Raw genomic sequence first — 20,482 nt, 5'->3', positions numbered from 1 at the left:
TCCTCAAAGAAAGTTCTTTACCTGATAAGAAAGTATCAACTGAGTTAAAAGTGGACCATAGAATAAATCCATGTGGATAGATCATAAAGCATTTGTGCATCAACCTCTATGGAAAACGCATAACGTTTGATCCTACCAGTCTTGATTTTCAATCCACTGGGCCAACAGATGCCGAATTTCCATAGGAAAGTTGTCATCATAGAATTGATCAACTTGCTCCAAAAATTTTATTTCTAACTGTTGGACTTGATTCCACTGAGACATGCTATATAGAGATGAAAAATTGGAGTTTTAAAATAATGTTAATTAATAACTACGGTACATGTTTTCATTTTTTCTTGGATTTCAGACAAAGTTGTCCATTAACTAACTGGTGAAAAAAAATTCTCATCTTTTATAGTCACCCAATTAAAGAAAACAGAAAAGAGAAAATGTTTTCAATCCAAAGATAATGTAATTCTGAGCTTTTTTGTAAGTCATCCCTAATGAAGGAAACAGGATTCTTTCTCTGCCCCCAAGCCATGTCCTTTTTTGTTCTAACAGAAACTCCTGTTCCACTTTCTCTAGAAAGCTTTCACTCCCCCTCAACACCCCTCACCTCCCATCCCCACCCCCCATCTGTCTACACAGATCTGTATTCTCAACAAGCTCCGTACCTACCCTTTGCTCCCTCTACACCGTTAGACTTTGAGCAACTTGAAGGCAAATAACATACTCAACTATACCTCCTAAGACCCTCTTAAGGCTTTATATGTGAGGAACACCCAATAAAAGCTTCTTATATATAAAACTGCCCAATCCTTTTTTCTTTATTTCAGATTTATCTAGCTTCTAGAGTCAGCCTTATGTTCCTAGACTTGTAGTCTAATACAGTCTTACCTTAATGAAGGGTTTCATGTATACACTTCCACGGGCTCTAACTTTTTCAGTTCAAAATACCTCTGAACAAGCAAACATTTTTATTTCTCTCTGTAATGATCCACTATGGCTGGACAAAGCTTTTAAAGTCCACTTTTAATTAGTCTCTGATGTACATCTGTCAGTGGTTAAACCCTCAAGATACTTAAGAAGAAACCACACTTGATACGTAGTTGGCAGCCTGTCATAAAACAAAAGTATGTGTTTCCCCAACATAATCCCACTCTGTCCAATTTAGAAGCTTTAGACATATTTCTTAACTCAGGGAAATTAATATGATATCTCTCCTTGAAATTCCAGTCTTTTACTTTTTCCAAAGTCAATTTTTTTATTGTTTTGTCAGTAATTCTAGATCAAACCAAAAAAACTTTTATGTGATCAATCATGATAGTATTTCAACCTATTTTGTAGGTAAGCTAAGATTTCCTTTTGCCTACAGAACATCATGATAATAAATTTCATATATTTCATATACATATTCCTCAGGTTTCAAATGGAACCATTTGGGGGGCATCTTTTCCCTGATTGAAATGTATTAGAAAAAGATTATTGCCAATATTTTGCTAAAAGAAAGCAACTGGAAAAAGAAATGTTTCACTTCCCTATCACTTTATATTTACAAATAAAATCCTAGGTGTGTTGTAAGTGCTCAGTAAGTGCTCATTAAGAGAAGAATGAGTGGTGCTCCTGATGCTGTGAATAGCACAGGTGGATAGTATTACCCCAGCTTTAAAATGAAAAAACATCTGAGGGACATATAGGCCAAATGACTCTTGCCCAAGACACGCAGCTCCTACGGATTAACCTGAGGTCCTGACACCAGACATGGTTGTTTTTCCAGATGCTGGGTGTATACACATTCCACCCCAAAATTGGCATATTTGTCCCCCTGTCACTACTGCCATTGTCCTGCTCTATCTCTATGAATTTATTCTAGTTAATGACAAGAGAACAGGTGCTGAAAATAGCATTACAATCGTAATTGCTACTGTTGTTAAACCCTTGCTATGATTCGGATGAAAATCTGTTTTCTAACTAAGAATTAAGTGGACTGAACCCATCCTAAAGTTAAATAGATCACTCCTAGGATCTGAGTCTACCCTCCAGAGAGCTGAACTCAAGGCTGAAAAGGGAAAAATATAGGTTTATAGCCTTAGGACGTTCTTTTCTGTTGCAGCTTCTAGATGTGCCTTTAAAGGACCTAAAAAACATCTTTCGCTCTAAGTGCTAATACTCTCATTCCAAGAAAACTGTGGAGCATTTCTTTTGAAAACTGAGTGCATGCCTAGCCTCTTCGAATGCTTGGCCCTAGAAGATCCCTATAATAGGTCATTTTGTCCCACCGCCTGGGAGGTAATGGTGCCGCTTTGGTTCTGTGACCCGCAGCTTGCAAAGGAGGCGACCTGCCCTAAAATATCACTGCTCTCATCAAAGCTTCAAGCACTAGCTACCTCAGCTGCGGGCTTTTATCTGAAGCCGAGACATGCAATCCTATGTCAGACATTACAGTTGAGAGAAACTGGCTAAGAAAGTGCAGAGGGGCCCCCACTCGGCACCTCACGAGGACACACCTCCGCGGTCAGGGTCCGACACACCTCCGCGGTCAGGGTCCCACCCACCGCTCACATTCTCGCGGGCAGAGCGCCCGAGCCTCTCCGAGAGACCCGCGCCACAGCGCACCTTTGAGTCATGGAGTCGATCGCTTCTTTTTCAAACTACCCATCCTCAGCTAGGTTAACGTGAAGCCACTGTCAAAACAGCAAGGGAACCGCGAAGGCTCCGCAGCGTCCGGCAGGAGCATCTCCTGGCCCGCGCTCCTCCGCAGAAGCAAGGCGAAGGTGTGGTCTGCCTCCTTACCTGGCTCTCAGCCCGCGTCCCAGGCGGTGCTCAAGTCCAAAGTTGGCAGCGCGCTTCACGGTCCCCAGGACCTAGCCGCTGACGCCATCGTCAGCAGGGGATTTGCATTTCTCCTCCCACTTGAGGCTTTCCTGTGCGTCAGTGTTAGAGTCTCTGGGACTTTACTTGGGTCGTTCCCACCCACTCTCTATTCTAGAAACGCGAAAGAGCAGAAACCGTCTGGCTGACGCAGCTTCGCAGGGCGCCCTCTCCTCCACCCTATCAATCACTGTGGCCACTGCCTGTGGCCCGGGGGTGTCAGGAGGAGCGGGGTTGGGGGCCACACACACTCGTTTTCTTTCGGTTTCCCCAGACCATCTGGGACGCCCTGCAGACTTACTTGCCTGGAGCGAAATTCCTGGCTTCCCAGCTTTCTCCTAACAGATCACTCACCGTGGAAAGAGCCAGCCAGAAAGGGGTGGGTTGCCAGGATGAAAACAGCAAATGGAAGACCACTGTGCGCGGATTCCAGCAGGGTCTGCTCACCAGGAGGACAGCCTCACCCAAAGGTGCGGGCCAGCTCCAGTCGTAGGTGGACTCCTGCCCTTACTAGCCCGGTCTCCTCCTTCCCTCCCCGGTAGTCCTACACCTGGTTGCCCAGGGGGATGCCCTTCTCCCTTTGTGACGTGGGCTGGTTCCAGAATCACAGAGCTGGGGGGAGCCTTGACCTCATGTGGTTCTGATTCCTCTTTCACATCTGAAGAGACAGGCCCAGAGAGGTGACCAGAGTTTCGCACTGAGTTAGCTGCGGAGGCTGGATAAGAGTCTGGGAGTGGGTTCAGCTTCCTCCTGAGTGCTCTTTTCCTTTCATCCCCTCGGAGCCAGATGTTAACCCCCTGACGCGCAGTAACAGTTCTACAAAAGTTCAGGAAGATAAAGGCAAAACTAAAGGAAGGTAGACTGAAGGCGGTAGGCTCGATCTGCTTATGCGCTGCCTAGAGCCACCCGCCAAGGTCAAAGGCCTGGCTTCACCATTATCCTGACCAGCACCACGGAGGGCCCTCTTTCAGGGGACATTATTATCATGTGTAAATCTACCACCCCTCTCCCTCACTCACAAAAAAGAAGTCAATCGACCCCAAAGCCACACATCTAAATTCAAAGTCATCACTCTAAATTCACGCGTCAGGTAGAGCTGGTCCTGGCTGCTTGCTCCCTGGGCAGTTTCCAGGAGCTTATGCTGCTCTGTCCCCACCTGAAGAAAGTGTCTCCTTTGGGCTGGTCCATGAACTACGGGGCAAAGCCTGGTTTTCTTCTGGGGAAGCGGTCACTGCCTATAGGAAACACTCCAGATTCTAGGCACTCAAAGTTCTGTACAACCTGGTCCTAACCTCTCCTGGAAATTTTTCACCTCCCCCCCCCCCCCAAAGAGAGCCTATGATCTGATAAAGACCAGTCTCCTCTGCTCCCTAGATGAACCTCTCATATTTCAATATTGATGCTCCCTTCAACTATCTACTGATTGAAATCCTCTCCTCCTGAGTGAGGCCACTGATGAGCCCAACCCACAAGCAACGTTTCCCTGCTCTGAATTCTCATCATACGTCCCGTCCAAACTAGTGCAGTCCAAGAGAAACAAAACGCAAGCCGCAGATGTTTGTTTCTAGTAGCCATATTAAAAATACAGAATATTAACATTTCAGCATATAATCAATATAAAAAGTTATTAATGAGAAAGAGCATTCCATAGATAAACAACAATGTCCTACCGTATAGCACAGGGAATATATTCGATATCCTGTAATAAACCGTAACAGAAAAGAATAAGAAAATGGATATATATGTATAACTGAATCATTTTGCTGTACAGCAGAAACTAACACAACACTGTAAATAAACTGTACTTCAATTTTAAAAACTTATTTCATACTAAATCTGTGAAGTCTGGTGTGTATTTGGCACTTCAAGGATATCTCAGTTAGGACTAGCCACATTTCAAGAGCATAGTAGCCACATGTGGCTAGTGGCTACCATATTGGACAGTGGAGACCTAGCCCACTCATTTAATACTTTTCACTTCCTGCCTTCTAGTATTAGTCACATTGGTTTTATCATTACATTGAACTCTTGAGTGACTGCTGTAGGAAGCAGAGAGTTTGTTCCCTTCTTCCTTTTAAGGACCTCACTTTGGGATGCTCCCAGCAGTTCTCAAACTGTTTGGTCCCAAGACACCTTTATACTCTTAAAAATTGTTGACAACCCCAAAGAATTTTTGTATATTCTGTATTCATTTTTTAATTTATTGTACTCAAAATTAAATCTGAGAAAAAATTAAAACATCTATTCATTTAAAATTATAGCCATAAACCCATTATGTGCTAAACATTTTAAAAATGGAAAACAAGCATATTTTCCAATACACACAAAAAATAGAAGAGTGGCATTGATTTACTTTTTAAAAAAATCTCTTTAATGTTTGGTTTGAGAGAAGACAGCTGTATTCTTCTATCTGCTTCTACATTTAATTTATTGCAAAATATTGTTTTGGTTGAAGTATTTGAAGACAAGTCTGGACTCACACAGATTTGTAACTGGAAAAGGGAAGAGCATTTTAACAGCCTTTTCAGATAATGTGGATATTCTTCTTTGATACCACGTCAAAACTCAACAAGTAGTAGTTCCTTAATAGTTAATTGTATTGTGGGATGTGAAACTATCTTAGCAGACTTTACATACACTGTTACATTAACATCCATTGGTATACCTTGTATTTTGAATTCAACTCTTACCCACTCATAGTTTTGTAATATCATACATCTCGCTGAATTATGCAGCTTTTCCAAATGCTGACACACTTCATCATACACTCTCAGAAAATCACATTAGTTAACATCACCCCTGATCTCATTACAAAAGTATTTTAAGTATTAGGAAGCTGTTAAACTCATGATGACAGACATAACTTTCCCAAATTCTAGTTTTTGCTTAAAAGCTCCAATTTTGTTATTGGCAACAGATATTGCCAATTGTTTCCCTTGAAGCCATAGACTCACTTTGTTCGTTTTCAGGAAAATGTCTTCCACATACCCACATCTGTATAGCCATAGCTTGTCAGTCATTCTTTCAAGTAAAACTGGCCAGGACCGTGTGGGCAACACAGGGAACCACACAAGTGTTTTCCTTGAAGTGACCGTCATATATTAATATGTGTACGTGCCATTTCATCACATAGAATATTAAGCAGACATGCAGTCAAGGTCTGAGATTTAGTACAATTAATACGTTTTCCTGCGTCATTGAAAATTCTTTTAACTCAAACTGGCATTGAAAACATTTGAAGTGCGTGGTGGTGAAGCATGCAATGGCCACGAGGGTAATGTGGCACCACTGCCTTCATTCATGCTAAGGCGCCAACGTTAACCATCATTGCTCTGGTGCCATCAGTGCAAGTGTCAACAGAGTGAAAAGGCAAAACAGCATTATTACAAACATAGTTTCACCCTGGCGGACCCCCCGAAAAGACCTCGGGGACTATCCTCAGGGGTTCTTAGACAACACTTGCAGAAGCCCCACTCCATCCACCATCTCCTGGTAGTCAGGTACCCAGTGGTAGAGATCATGAGAGAATCTCCACCCAAATGAACACTTTTTCTTGGTTGAAACATATGCTTAAACCTCTGTTTCCTTTCCTGTTTCATGAACTAAGCTAGGCTTCTAAGAAAGGATATCTCTATATCCACTTTGCTTCTCTTTCTTAGAATCAAGTCTAAAAAGCTAGGTTCCCAATTTCTTGGCCCTACACTGGCGTTGGCCTCATCAGAGCCTCAGAGCCAGGAAAACAAAACAAAACAAAACAAAAAACAAAACAAAAAAAAACCCCAACCAAACAAAAAAATCAAACCCCAAAACGAAACCAGACAAAACCCAAAAAACCCCAAAAGCAAAAATACCCCCCAAAAGAGTCCAAAGCAAAACAAACGAAAATACTCGAAAGTGCAATCCCCATAAAGTTTCCCAAACTCAAAGACCTTCAGAGATTTCCCCTACAAATGATCCCCTAATTGCCCTCGTTGTAAGCTGTACTGCTAATTTTTTTGCCTCATATTAAAAAGGAAATACCAGATTATAGACTTTCAGAAAAATAGATTCTAGTTCTAATATTGCCAGTTTCTACTAGTACAAAGCTGGATAAGTTACCTAACCTCCAAGCCCATATCCCTATATAAAAATGGGGATATTATAGCCCATACAATATTGCTGGGAAGATTCAAAGATCTAATGTCAGGAATGAGATAAGGAAAAATGCTCAGTAGCTGTTGTTAATAGAATAATAAACATAACTAGGTTATAAGAAACTTTGGAGGTCACTAGCTTAACCCTCCATCTTCTCCTCCCCCTTGCTGTCCAGACGGAGTTCCAAATGGAGATGAGATGAAGAGAGTTAAAGTGAGGTAAGCAGGCTCACACCTGTAAATTGGAGGCAGAGAGGATTCGGTCAATTCTTGTGACTGCTTTTTCCGCTGTGCTAAGTAGAGCTGCTTATTTTGGAGGCAGTGAGACAGGAAGAAAAGGGGTATCACTCTCCCTGCCACGGGCTCCACCGTCTTCCAATTCGTATACAAAGCATATAAACATCTGTTTGTTTGGTTTTTTTTTTTTTTTGTAGTGGCACCTTACTGCTCCTGTCCAAGCTTCCTTTCTTTTGTGTGTCCCAAGGAAATGTGGGGGGCAGGGGGAGTTAAAACTGGATGCTGGACTGACAGAACATGTATCCATACATACAGAAAGATCACTGGATTCCGAGGTAACGGCTGTTAAATGAGCAGTACAGCAGGATTCCTGGGACAAGGGAGTGTGGTGTGGGTCTTACCAGCTCATCTGTGTATACGTCACTCAAGATCCATCAAAATAGAGGCAAGGTCTAGTATAAAGGGCTTACTGCCTATCTTAAGTTAGATTTCTCAAGTCCAGTTCCCAATGACAGTGCTCCCTCTACTGCCCCCTCAGGAGCATTGCAATTTACAAATTAGCCTTCTTTCCTCTCATAGCACTTTTTCAGCCCTAACTCCATGCCAGGCAAGGTGCTGAGAACTTCACATACACTGATTCACCTAATCCTCACCACACAGCCCAGGATTAAGTATCATTCTTATCTCCAAGTGACAGACAAGGAGAGCTGGCTTAATGAAGCTAGAGGAACTTGTCAGTGTTAACTGGATGGTAAGGGGCAGATTTAGGATTCAAACACAGGACTGTCTGGCTCCAGAAACAACACTTGTAACCATTCAGCTTTACTAAAAATCTTATCTGCTCTGATAACAAAAGGAAGCAATTGCTCAGACAGCTACAGAAGAGGTGAATTTCAGGATCTAAACACAAATTCCAAAATAGAGAGTCTCATTACACAGTCTGTTGGTCAGAGATGATGCACATGCCCTGGTCCGCCAGCGTTTCCATGGAGCACATGGACAATTAGCCGTGCCTTTAAAGGGCCTGCTGTACCACGATGGTACACATATTGCCAATAGAGTTCCAAAGCACGTAGCAGATTATGTGCTTCTACAGCATCTTGTTTATACTGTATATGAGGTGACTGTTTCTGCTGAGCCACAAATTAGAAAATGAAGTTTGACAGCAGGCCTAGGATATTTGAATTGTAGACGCCTCCAAAAAAAGTTCTGTTTGTGTGGCCAGCTAACTAGCCCTTAACCACCCTATTCTATTTTATGTATTTTTCATATGCAATTCTTTCTCTCTCTGGACAGAATATTTAGGGGGTCAGGACTAAATATTATTTTTCTTTGTGTTTTAGTGTCCAGCTCAGGGCTAATAAAGGGCTCCATTATCATAGTCTGTCCTGAGAAGGGCTCTTTCTGATGACTTTTCTTGTTCAGTCCCTTAATTCCTACCAAGGTTTTCACTACACTTGATAATTATAATTATATCTCACATTTATACATTTATTAATAGTTATATAAATTGATATAATGATTTAATGTACATCAATTCTCTCTGAACACCAAGTTGAAGAGGGAAGAGGAAGTTATCTTTCAATTTCTCTCTCTCATTCTCTCTTTCTCTCAAATATTTTGGAGAGAGAATGATCTTTACTTAGGAAAAGACTGGTTAAGCTGTTTGGGGTGGTAGGAAAAAGTGAACAAAACAGCTAAAGGACTCCACTTAAAGACATAAATAGAAGTTGGGAGACTGGAGCAGACAGGAGGGAAAAAAAGAAAGGAAGGGAAAGAGGAAGATACAGAAAGATAAAGGAAGTTGAAGATAGGGAAATTATGGGAGAGAGAACAAAACATGACAAAACTAGCCTCAAAATGGGGGTCAGTGGAAAGTTTCAAGTAGTGGGGTCTAATGACCCATGTCTAATTATCTATATCAAGTTATTTTTTGTCTCTGTTGCATACCTCCTCCATCCCCCCAGTCTTCATGAATGACCAATATGGTTTTTGTTGTGGTGGTTTTGAAGGAAATGAAAAGAGTATTTTTTTTTTAATTTATTTTTTTTTGGGGGGGTACACCAGGTTCAATCAACTGTTTTTATACACATATCCCCATATTCCCTCCCTTCCTTGACGACCCCCCTCGAGTCCCCCCCACCCTCCCTGCCCCAGTCCTCTAAGGCATCTTCCATCCTCGAGTTGGACTCCCTTTGTTATACAACAACTTCCCACTGACTATTTTACAGTTGGTAGTATATATATGTCTGTGCTACTCTCTCGCTTCTTCTCAGTTTCCCCTTCACCCCCCGCCCCCTCCCATACCTCGAGTTCTCCAGCCCATTCTCTGTATCTGCTTCCTTGTTCTTGTCACTGAGTTCATCAGTACCATTTTTAGATTCCGTATATGTGAGTTAGCATACAATATTTGTCCTTCTCTTTCTGACTTACTTCACTCTGTATGACAGATTGTAGTTCTATCCACCTCATGACATATAGCTCCATCTCATCCCTTTTTAGAGCTGAGTAATATTCCATTGTATATATATGCCACATCTTCTGTATCCATTCATTTGTTGATGGGCATTTAGGTTGCTTCCATGTCCTGGCTATTGTAAATAGTGCTGCAATAAACATTATGGTACAAGTTTCTTTTGGGATTATGGTTTTCTTTGGGTATATGCCCAGGAGTGGGATTACTGGATCATATGGTAGTTCTATTTGTAGTTTTTTAAGGAACCTCCAAATTGTTTTCCATAGTGGCTGTACCAACTTACAGTCCCACCAACAGTGCAGGAGAGTTCCCTTTTCTCCACACCCTCTCCAACATTTGTTGTTTCCAGACTTTGTGATGATGGCCATTCTGATTGGTGTGAGGTGATACTTCATTGTGGCTTTGACTTGCATTTCTCTGATGATTAGTGATGTTGAGCATCTTTTCATGTGTTTGTTGGCCATCTGTATGTCTTCTTTGGAGAAATGTCTGTTTAGGTCTTCTGCCCATTTGTGGATTGGGTTATTTGCTTTTTTGGTATGAAGCTGCATGAGCTGCTTGTATATTTTGGAGGTTAATCCTTTGTCCGTTGTTTCATAGGCAATTATTTTTTCCCATTCTGAGGGTTGCCTTTTAGTCTTGTTTATGGTTTCTTTTGCTGTGCAAAAGCTTTTAAGTTTCATGAGGTCCCATTCGTTTATTCTTGATTTTATTTCCATGATTCTAGGAGGTGGGTCCAAAAGGATGTTGCTTTGATGGATGTCAAAGAGGGTTCTGCCTATGTTTTCCTCTAGGAGTTTTATAGTGTCTGGCCTTACATGTAGGTCTTTAATCCATTTGGAGTTTATTTTTGTGTATGGTGTTAGGAAGTGTTCTAATTTCATTCTTTTACATGTTGCTGTCCAATTTTCCCAGCACCACTTATTGAAGAGGCTGTCTTTTTTCCATTGTATACTCGTGCCTCCTTTGTCAAAGATAAGGTGCCCATATGTGTTTGGGCTTACTTCTGAGTTCTCTATTCGAGTCCATTGATCTTCCTTTCTATTTTTGTGCCAGTACCATACTGTCTTGATCACTATGGCCTTGTAGTATAGTTTGAAGTCAGGAAGCCTGATTCCACCAACTCCATTTTTCCTTCTCAAGATTGCTTTGGCTATTCGGGGTCTTTTGCATTTCCATACATATCGTAAGATTTCTTGCTCTAGTTCTGTGAAAAATGCCATTGGTAATTTGATCGGGATTGCATTGAATCTGTAAATTGCTTTGGGTAGTACAGTCATTTTCATGATGTTGATTCTTCCAATCCAAGAACATGGTATGTCTCTCCATCTGTTTGTGTCGTCTTTGATTTCTTTCATCAATGTCTTAAAGTTTTCTGCATACAGATCTTTTGCCTCCTTAGGCAGGTTTATTCCTAGGTATTTTATTCTTTTGGTTGCAATGGTGAATGGGAGAGTTTCCTTAATTTCTCTTTCTGCTCTTCCGTTGTTAGTGTATAGGAATGCAAGAGATTTCTGGGCATTAATTTTGTATCCTGCTACTTTACTAAACTCATCAATTAGTGCTAGCAGTTTTCTGGTAGAGTCTTTAGGGTTTTCTATGTATAATATCATGTCATCTATGAAGAGTGACAATTTTACTTCTTCTTTTCCAATTTGGATTCCTTTGATTTCTTTTTCTTCTCTGATTGCTGTGGCTAAAACTTCCAAAACTATGTTGAATAACAGTGGTGAGAGTGGACACCCTTGTCTTGGTCCTGTTCTTAGAGGGAATTCTTCCAGTTTTTCTCCATTGAGAACAATGTTGGCTTTTGGTTTGTCATATATGGCTTTTATTATGCTGAGGTAATTTCCTTCTATGCCCATTTTCTGGAGAGCTTTTATCATAAATGGATGTTGAATTTTGTCAAAAGCTTTTTCTGCATCTATTGAAATGATCATATGGTTTTTATCCTTCAATTTGTTGATATGATGTATCACGTTGATTGATTTGCGTATATTGAAGAATCCTTGCATCCCAGGGATAAACCCCACTTGATCATGGTGTATGATTTTTTTAATGTGCTGTTGCAGTCTGTTAGCTAGTATTTTGTTGAGGATTTTTGCATCTATATTCATCAGTGATATTGGTCTGTAGTTTTCTTTTTTTGTGACATCTTTGCCTGGTTTTGGTATCAGGGTGATGGTGGCCTCGTAGAATGAGTTTGGGAGTGCTCCGCCTTCTGCAATATTTTGGAAGAGTTTGAGAAGGATAGGTGTTAACTCTTCTCGAAATGTTTGATAGAATTCGCCTGTGAACCCATCTGGTCCTGGGCTTTTGTGTGTTGGGAGATTTTTAATCACTGCCTCAATTTCTGTACTTGTGATTGCTCTGTTCATGGTTTCTATTTCTTCCTGGTTCCGTCTTGGAAGATTGTATTTTTCTAAGAATGTATCCATTTCTTCCAGGTTATCCAATTGATTGGCATATAGTTGCTTGTAGTAGTCTCTCATGATGTTTTGTATTTCTGAGGTGTCCGTTGTGACTTCTCCTTTTTCATTTCTAATTCTGTTGATTTGCATCTTCTCCCTTTTTTTCTTGATGAGTCTGGCTAATGGTTTATCAATTTTGTTAATCTTCTCAAAGAACCAGCTTTTAGTTTTATTTATTTTTCTTATGGTTTCTTTCCTTTCTTTTTCATTTATTTCTGCTCTGATCTTTATGATTTCTTTCCTTCTGCTCACTTTGGGGTTTCTTTGTTCTTCTTTCTCTAGTTGTTTGAGGTGTAAGGTTAGGTTGTTTATTCGATCATTTTCTTGTTTCTTAAGGTAGGACTGTATTGCTATAAACTTCCCTCTTAGAACTGCTTTTGCTGCGTCCCATAGGTTTTGGGTTGTTGTGTTTTCATTGTCATTTGTTTCTAGATATTTTTTGATTTCCTCTTTGATTTCTTTAGTGATTCCTTGGTTGTTTAAGAGTGAATTGTTTAGTCTCCATGTGTTTGTATTTTTTGCAGTTTTTTTCCTGTAATTGATATCTAGTCTCATGGCGTTGTGGTCTGAGAAGATGCTTGATATGATTTCAATTTTCTTGAATTTGCTGAGGTTTGATTTGTGACCCAAGATGTGATCTATCCTGGAAAATGTTCTGTGTGCACTTGAGAAGAAAGTGTAGTCTGTCGTTTTTGGATGGAATGTCCTATAAATATCAATTAAGTCGAGATGGTCTAATGTGTCATTTAAAGCTTGTGTGTCTTTATTTATTTTCTGTTTGGATGAGCTGTCCATTGATGTAAGTGGGGTGTTCAAGTCTCCCACTATTATTGTGTTCCTGTTGATGTCCCCTTTTATAGCTGTTAGCATTTGCCTTATGTATTGAGGTGCTCCTATATTGGGGGCATAGATATTTACCATTGTGATATGTTCTTCTTGGATGGATCCCTTGATCATTATGTAGTGCCCTTCCTTGTCTCTTTTAATAGTCTTTACTTTCAAGTCTAATTTGTCTGATATGAGTATTGCTACTCCAGCTTTCTTTTGACTTCCATTTGCATGGAATATCTTTTTCCATCCCTTCACTTTCAGTCTATATGTATCCCTTGGTCTGAAGTGGGTTTCTTGTAGGCAGCATATAGAAGGGTCTTGTTTTTGTATCCATTCAGCCAGTCTGTGTCTTTTGGTTGGAGCATTTAATCCATTTACATTTAAAGTGATTATTGACATGTGTGTTCCAATTACCATTTTCTTCATTGTTTTGGGTTTGTATTTGTAGGTGTTTTCCTTTTCTTGTGTTTCCTACTTAGAGAAGTTCCTTTAGCACTTGTTGTAAGGCTGGTTTGGTGGTGCTGAATTCTCTTAACTTTTGCTTGTCTGGAAAGCTTTTGATGTCTCCCTCAAATCTGAATGAGATTCTTGCTGGGTAGAGTATTCTTGGCTGTAGGTTTCTCTCTTTCAGGACTTTCAGTATATCCTGCCATTCCCTTCTGGCCTGCAGAGTTTCTGTAGAAAGGTCAGCTGTTATCCTGATGGGTTTTCCCTTATATGTTGTTTGTTGCTTTTCTCTTGTTGCTTTTAATATCTTTTCTTTGTGTTTAATTGTCGTTAGTTTGATTAATATGTGTCTTGGTGTATTTCTCCTTGGGTTTATTCTGTATGGGACTCTCTGTGCTTCTTGGACTTGGTGAATTATTTCCTTTCCCATGTTGGGGAAGTTTTCCACTAGAACCTCTTCAAATATTTTCACAGACCCTTTCTTGTTTTCTTCTTCTTCTGGGATGCCTATAATTCGAATGTTGGTACGTTTAAGGTTATCACTGAGGTCTCTGAGGCTGTCTTCTAGTCTTTTTATTTTTTTTTTCTTTTTCCTGCTCTGTGGCGTTTATTTCTCCCATTCGATCTTCCAACTCACTTATTCGTTCTTCTGCCTCAGTCATTCTGCTGGTTATAGCATCTAGAGTATTTTTAATTTCAGTTATTTTGTTATCCATTGCTGTTTGTTTTTCTGAGTTCTTATGAACTGTTTCTTGTACTTTCTCTATTTTGTTATTGAGATTTTGTATCATTTTTACTATCATTACTCTAAATTCTTTTTCAGGCATTTTTCCTATTTCCTCCTCATTTATTTGGTCTTGTGGGCTTTTTTCCTGCTCCTTTGCCTGCAAGGGGTTTCTTTGTTTCCTCATGGTTGTCCAAGCTTTTGGGGTTGCTTGTCCTGGTGATAGAGGTGTTTATAGAAGACTGTCCAAGCCTCAGACTAATGTCCAAGTATTGGATTAAATGAATATTCAGTCTAGGAAACACATACATGTATAAGACACACAATTATTGAATCCGTTAGGACATAAGGCTCTAGAAAGACCTGACAGAACCCCAGTGTGCTATCAGATATTCAAAGAGAAACCCAGCGGAAATTGACAAGTGAAACAGAACAAATCAGAGACAAAAGCAAAAGCAAACAAACAACAAATAACACCCTACACATACAAACATCAATCCAGGGAGATTTTGTAAGCTAGGATCAAATATAGAAATGAGCTGGAGTACCACCAGAGAGAATGGAGATTCTCAGAATGTAATTAGACAACTGTACTAAGAACTAGGATAACGACAAAAGCCTAATATTAATACCAAGGCAGTGCATCATCTGGAGAATAGAGCAAGGAGTCTGAGCAGACCGATAGTGTTGCTTACAAGTATGTTAAGATAAAATACACTTAAAATGGCTGGAAGAAAGGGGAACAGAAGAGCGTAATGTGGTTGGAAATACGCAAAGAAAAAGAAAGGAATAGAAGCGTATAAAAGAAAGGGATGAAAGGAAAGTATGAAAGATATTTTGTCTGTACTACCAAAAACTTAGCTAGATATAGAAGTATATAAAAAGGCAAAAAAAAAAAGAATAAAAAATTATGTTGTAAAACTTGTAGATACCTTAGGGCTAAGATTGTATTTAATAAATCAAAAAAAAAAAAAAAAAAAAAAAAAAAGAGAGAGAGAGAGAGAAAGAAAAAAAGAAAAAAAATCCAGAACTGATCCCAGAATGGACCAGTTCAATAGGTATTGATACTACTATTTCTGTTTCCTTAGCATCTCAGCTGTAAGTGTCCTTCTCCTTGCCTTGGGTTTTTTTTTTTTGCGTTATTCTGTGACCAGCAGAGGTTCCTTTATTGTTCGTCTGTAAGCCTTGGTGTGTGGGGAGGGAGAGGGTACAATAGTGGCTCCTTCTCCTGGGAGTGAGTGAGCAGTGGCGCACTGTTGTTTCAGTCAGGCTTGGAGGTGCCTGTTGCAGAGGGCGCTGGTGGCTCAGGCGTACACAGAAAGTCTTAGAGTTGGGCCTCTCTTGGGGTTTTTTCTTTTTGATGCTGTTTTTTTTTTTCTCTCGGCAGCCTCCCTGCTGCTGGTTTTGCAAGGAGTTTTAATCTAGCCCCGCCCGAGCGCCTGAGGGTGCTTGTTATCCCTGAGCGCCTTAGGTGGCCGGCAGGGTGTCTCTCCACTGCCTGTTGCAGAGGCACCGAAAGAGAGGGAGAGGCTATGCGCACGGCTCCTCCCCCCCGCCCGGGAGCCTGCAGCCTCCAGCCGCCATCATGGCCGGGCAGCTCTCAGGAACGGGCACTCCTCTCCACGGACCTCCTCCCTCCTGTCCTCTCGGTCCGTCACCCTACCGGCAACAATGTTTCTCACCCTGAACCAGCTCTCCGGTTCCCACACTCCCGCTCCTGGACCCTCTGTTCAGCCGCGGATCGATGTCTCGGTCCGGGAACGCTGAGCTGCGCTGCGGACCCTCCGTATGTTTCTCACTCCCTCCCGTCTGCCACAGCTCCGCCGCTTCACCCTCTTTGAGCCCTCGTAGATGCCTCCCTACCGGCTATGTCGGGCTCCCCGCAGCCCTTTCTGGTGTCTGAGGCCGTCTGCTGGTGTTCAGCTGGTTCTCTGTGGGAATGACTGCGTCCTTCCGTGCATTCCCAATGCATCTGTGGAGAGGGATGCACTCCACGTCTCTCTACTTCGCTGCCATCTTTTTCTCTCGAAAAGAGTATTTTTAAAAGTGTGGTATATCTTTCCACTTATTTCAGCCTTCTTTGATCTCTTTCATTAGTATTTTGTATGTAAATCCTATACATTTTTGTTAGATTTATGTTAAATTGCTTCTTTTTTTGGGTGTGATTATAAATGGTCTTTAAAAAACTTCAACTTCTACCTGTTCATTGCAATTAACTTTAGTACACTGACAGAATGCAAATTCTGTGACCTTGCTAAACTCCCCTATTAGTTCTCCAGCAGTTATTTTGCAGATTCTTTGTGACTGTCTGTGTACACAATCACATCTGTGAATAAAAACGGTTTTATTTATTCCTTTCCTGTCTATATGGCTTTTACTTCTTTTTCTTGCCTTATTACACTAACTAGGGCTTTCAGTGCAAGGTAGAACAGGAGTGCTGAGAGAGGACATCCTTGCCTTGTTCCTAATTTTAGGAAGAAGACATTTCCTCTCATTAAGTATAATGTTAACTAGTTTTTCATACATACCCTTTATTAGATTAAGAAAGTTCACTACTGAGAAGAAAGATGGCAGGGAAGTAGAAGGATGTGGAATGCATCCCTCTCCACAGATGCATCAGGAATACACCAAAAGACACAATAATTTTCACAGAGAACCAGCCGAACACCAGCAAATGACCTCGGACACCAGAAAGGACTGCAAAAATCCTGACATAACTGGGTAGGACAGAGAGGAAAAAAAAGGAGAAAGAGGAGAAGAAGAAAGGAAAGGGACGGGTCCCACACCGTAGGGTGGGGGGATCTGAAACAGAGGGGAGATTGCCTAATTCAGGGAAATATCCCTTATCTGACGGGGAATCCCCTTCTCCAATGGGGAATTTCCCTGGGTCAGAAGGGAGGCATTTAGGACTGTTCAAAGAGGGTGAAGTGGCTGAGCTGTGGCAGACAGGAAAGAGTGAGAAACATGGAGGGTCTGCACCATGGCTCAGCGTGTCCAGACTGAGGCGTTGATTCACAGCTGAACAGGGGGTCTGGGAGCTGAAATGTGGCAACTGGAGAACTGGTTCAGGGTGAGAAACATTGTTGGCAGTGGGGAGACGGACTGAGAGGACAGGAGGGAAGAAACCTGCAGTGGAGAGTGCCTACAACAGAAAGCTGCATGGCCATAGCGGCAGCTCAATACTGCTGACTCACAAGCAGGGGGGAGGAGCCGTGAGTGTAGCCTCTCTCTCGGCACCTGCGAGGGACAAAGGAAGGACTCTGTGGGCCTAGCTAACCAACACAGGGATAATAAAGGCCCCCAGGCTGGGCTGGCCTAGAGTGCCTGCAGCTGAGAGCCAAAGTCCACAGGATGGCCCAGCTCTGGAGACACTCTGTTTACACCTGAGCCGCCAGAGTCCCTCTGCAACAGGCACCACCATGGCCAACTGAGCTGCCGTGATCCAGGCAGGGCGCCCTGGCGGAGTCACAGCAGGGGGCAGGAGCCGCGGGTGGAGTCGCACTCTCGGCCGGAGCTGCCCAAGCCTCTGTGACCAGGCAGGGCACCACTGCTCACTCACTCCCAGGGGAAGGAGCCACAATTGTACCCTCTCCCTCTCCACATACCAGTGCTTACAGATGAATAATAAAGGAAGCTCTGCTGGTCACAGAATAATACAAAAAGCCCAAGGCAGGTAGAAGGACACTTACAGCTGAGACCCCAAGGAAACAGAAATATTACTATTAATTCTATTGTTCTGATCTATTCTGGGGTCAGTTTTAGTTTTGTTGTTGTTGTTGTTAATTACAATCTTAGTCCTAAGGGATCTACATGTTTCATAACATATTTTTTATTCTATTTTTATTTTTTAGCCTTTTTATATATTTCTATTTCTAGCTGTTTTTTGTAGTGCTGACTGTATCTCTCCTACCTTCTTTTCATCTCTATCTTTTATACATTTCTATTTCTTTCTTTTTCTTTTCATATGTCCAGTCACACTATGCACTTCTGTTGCCCTGTCTTCTATCCTTTTATAGTTTATCTTAATACACTTATAAGCAATATTATCGGTCTGCTCTGCTTCCTTGCTTTATTCTCCAGTTGACACACTGCTTTGGTACTTATTATTAGGTTTTTGTCTTTATCTTAGTTCTAAGTATAATTGTCTGATTTCATTCTGAGAATCTTCAGTCTGTCTGGTGGTGCTCTTGCTCTTTATTATATTTGATCCTAGCTTTCAATATCTCCCTGGATTTGTGTTTGTGTGTGTATGTGGTGTTTTTGGGGTCTTGGTTTGTTTTTGTTTTTGTTTTTGTTTTGTTCTGTTTTGGTTTTTATTTTCTGTTGGTTTTCTCTTTGATTGTCTGATAGCATACTGGGGTTCTTCTGTTAGGCCTTTCTAGTGCCTTATGTTCTATTGGATTCAGTATTTTTGTGTCTTTTATACGTATGTGTTTCCTTGACTTAGTATTTGTTTGACTCAACACTCTGCCATTAGTCTGGGGCTCAGCCAGTCTTCTTTAAACCCCTTTATTGCTGGGACAAGCAACCTCTGAAGTTTGGACTACTATGAGAAAACAAAGAAATACCATGCAGGCAAAGGAGCAGGAAATAAAACCACAAGACCAAATAAATGAAGAGGAAATAGGAAAATTGCCTGAAAAAGAATTCAGAGTAATGAGAGTAAAGATGATAGAAAATCTCAATAACAAAATACAGAAAATACAAGAAACACTTAATAAGGACGCAGAAGAACTAAAGAGCAAACAAACAGTAATGGACAACAAAATAACTGCAATTAAAAAATACTCTAGATGGTATAAACAGCAGAATAACTGAGGCAGAAGAATGAATAAGTGAGTTGGAAGATAGAATGGGGGAAATAACTGCCACAGAGCAGGAAAAAGAAAAAAGAATAAAAAGAATGGAAGACAGTCTCAGAGACCTTGGTGACAACATTAAGCACACCAACATTCGAATCATAGGCATCCCAGAAGAAGAAGAAAAAAAGAAAGGGTCTGAGAAAATATTTGAAGAGGTTATACTGGAAAACTTCCCCAACATGGGAAAGGAAATAATTAACCAAGTTCAAGAAGCACAGAGAGTCCCATACAGAAGAAACCTGAGGAGAAATACACCAAGGCACATATTAATCAAACTAATGAAAATTAAACACAAAGAAAAAATATTAAAAGCAGCAAGAGAAAAGCAACAAATAACATATAAGGGAAAACCCATAAAGATAACAGCTGACCTTCCTGCAGAAACTCTACAGGCCAGAAGGGAATGGCAGGATATACTGAAAGTCCTGAAAGAGAAAAACCTACAGCCAAGAATACTCTACCCAGCAAGAATTTCATTGAGATTTGAAGGAGACATCAAAAGCTTTCCAGACAAGCAAAAGTTAAGAGAATTCAGCACCATCAAACCAGCCTTACAACAAGTGCTAAAGGAATTTGTCTAAGCAGGAAACACAAGAGAAGGAAAACACCTACAAATACAAACCCAAAACAATTAAGAAAATGGTAATAGGAACACACATGTCAATAATCACCTTAAATGTAAATGGATTAAATGCTCCAACCAAAAGGCACAGATTGGCTGAATGGATACAAAAACAAGGCCCTTCTATATTCTGCCTACAAGAAACCCCCTTCAGACCAAGGGATACATATAGACTGAAAGTAAAGGGATGGAAAAAGATATTCCATGCAAATGGAAGTCAAAAGAAAGCTGGAGTAGCAATACTCGTATCAGACAAATTAGACTTTAAAGTAAAGACTATTACAAGAGACAAGGAAGGACATTACATAATGACCAAGGGATCCATCCAAGAAGAACATATCACAATGGTAAATATTTATGCCCCCAACATAGGAGCACCTCAATACATAAGGCAAATGCTAACAGCCATAAAAGGGGAAATTGACAGTAACACAATAATAGTGGGAGACTTGAACACCCCACTTACATCAATGGACAGATCATCCAAACAAAAAATAAATAAGGACACACAAGCTTTAAATGACACATTAGATCATCTTGACTTAATTGATATTTATAGGACAGTCCATCCAAAAACGACATACTACACTTTCTTCTCAAGTGCACATGGAACATTTTCCAGGATAGATCACATCTTGAGTCACAAATCAAACCTCAGTAAATTCAAGAAAACTGAAATCACATCAAGCATCTTCTCTGACCACAACACCATGAGACTAGATATCAATTACAGGAAAAAAACTGCAAAAAATACAAACATATGGAGGCTAAACAATTCACTATTAAACAACCAAGAAATCATTAAAGAAATCAAAGGAAATCAAAA

At 40.9% G+C, this 20,482-nt stretch overlaps 1 protein-coding gene across 1 annotated transcript in view; it reads right to left on the bottom strand.

Annotated features, from left to right (window-relative positions):
- STAT4 (signal transducer and activator of transcription 4) overlaps window positions 1–2,663 on the bottom strand; it is a 91,894-nt gene extending 89,231 nt beyond the window's left edge. The window contains exons 1-2 of the mRNA XM_057746478.1: window positions 2,599–2,663; window positions 137–265 (exon numbers count right to left, since the gene is read on the bottom strand). Of these exons, the coding sequence (XP_057602461.1) occupies window positions 137–265; window positions 2,599–2,609 (140 nt within the window). The 5' untranslated portion in view covers window positions 2,610–2,663. The remainder of the gene's footprint in view (window positions 1–136; window positions 266–2,598) is intronic.
- Between the last annotated feature and the right edge of the window lie 17,819 nt (window positions 2,664–20,482).

Source organism: Hippopotamus amphibius, chromosome 8 (genome assembly GCF_030028045.1).
Source record: "Hippopotamus amphibius kiboko isolate mHipAmp2 chromosome 8, mHipAmp2.hap2, whole genome shotgun sequence".
In the NCBI taxonomy this organism is placed as follows: Eukaryota; Metazoa; Chordata; class Mammalia; order Artiodactyla; family Hippopotamidae; genus Hippopotamus; species Hippopotamus amphibius.
This window is presented reverse-complemented; position numbering and strand designations above follow the sequence as displayed.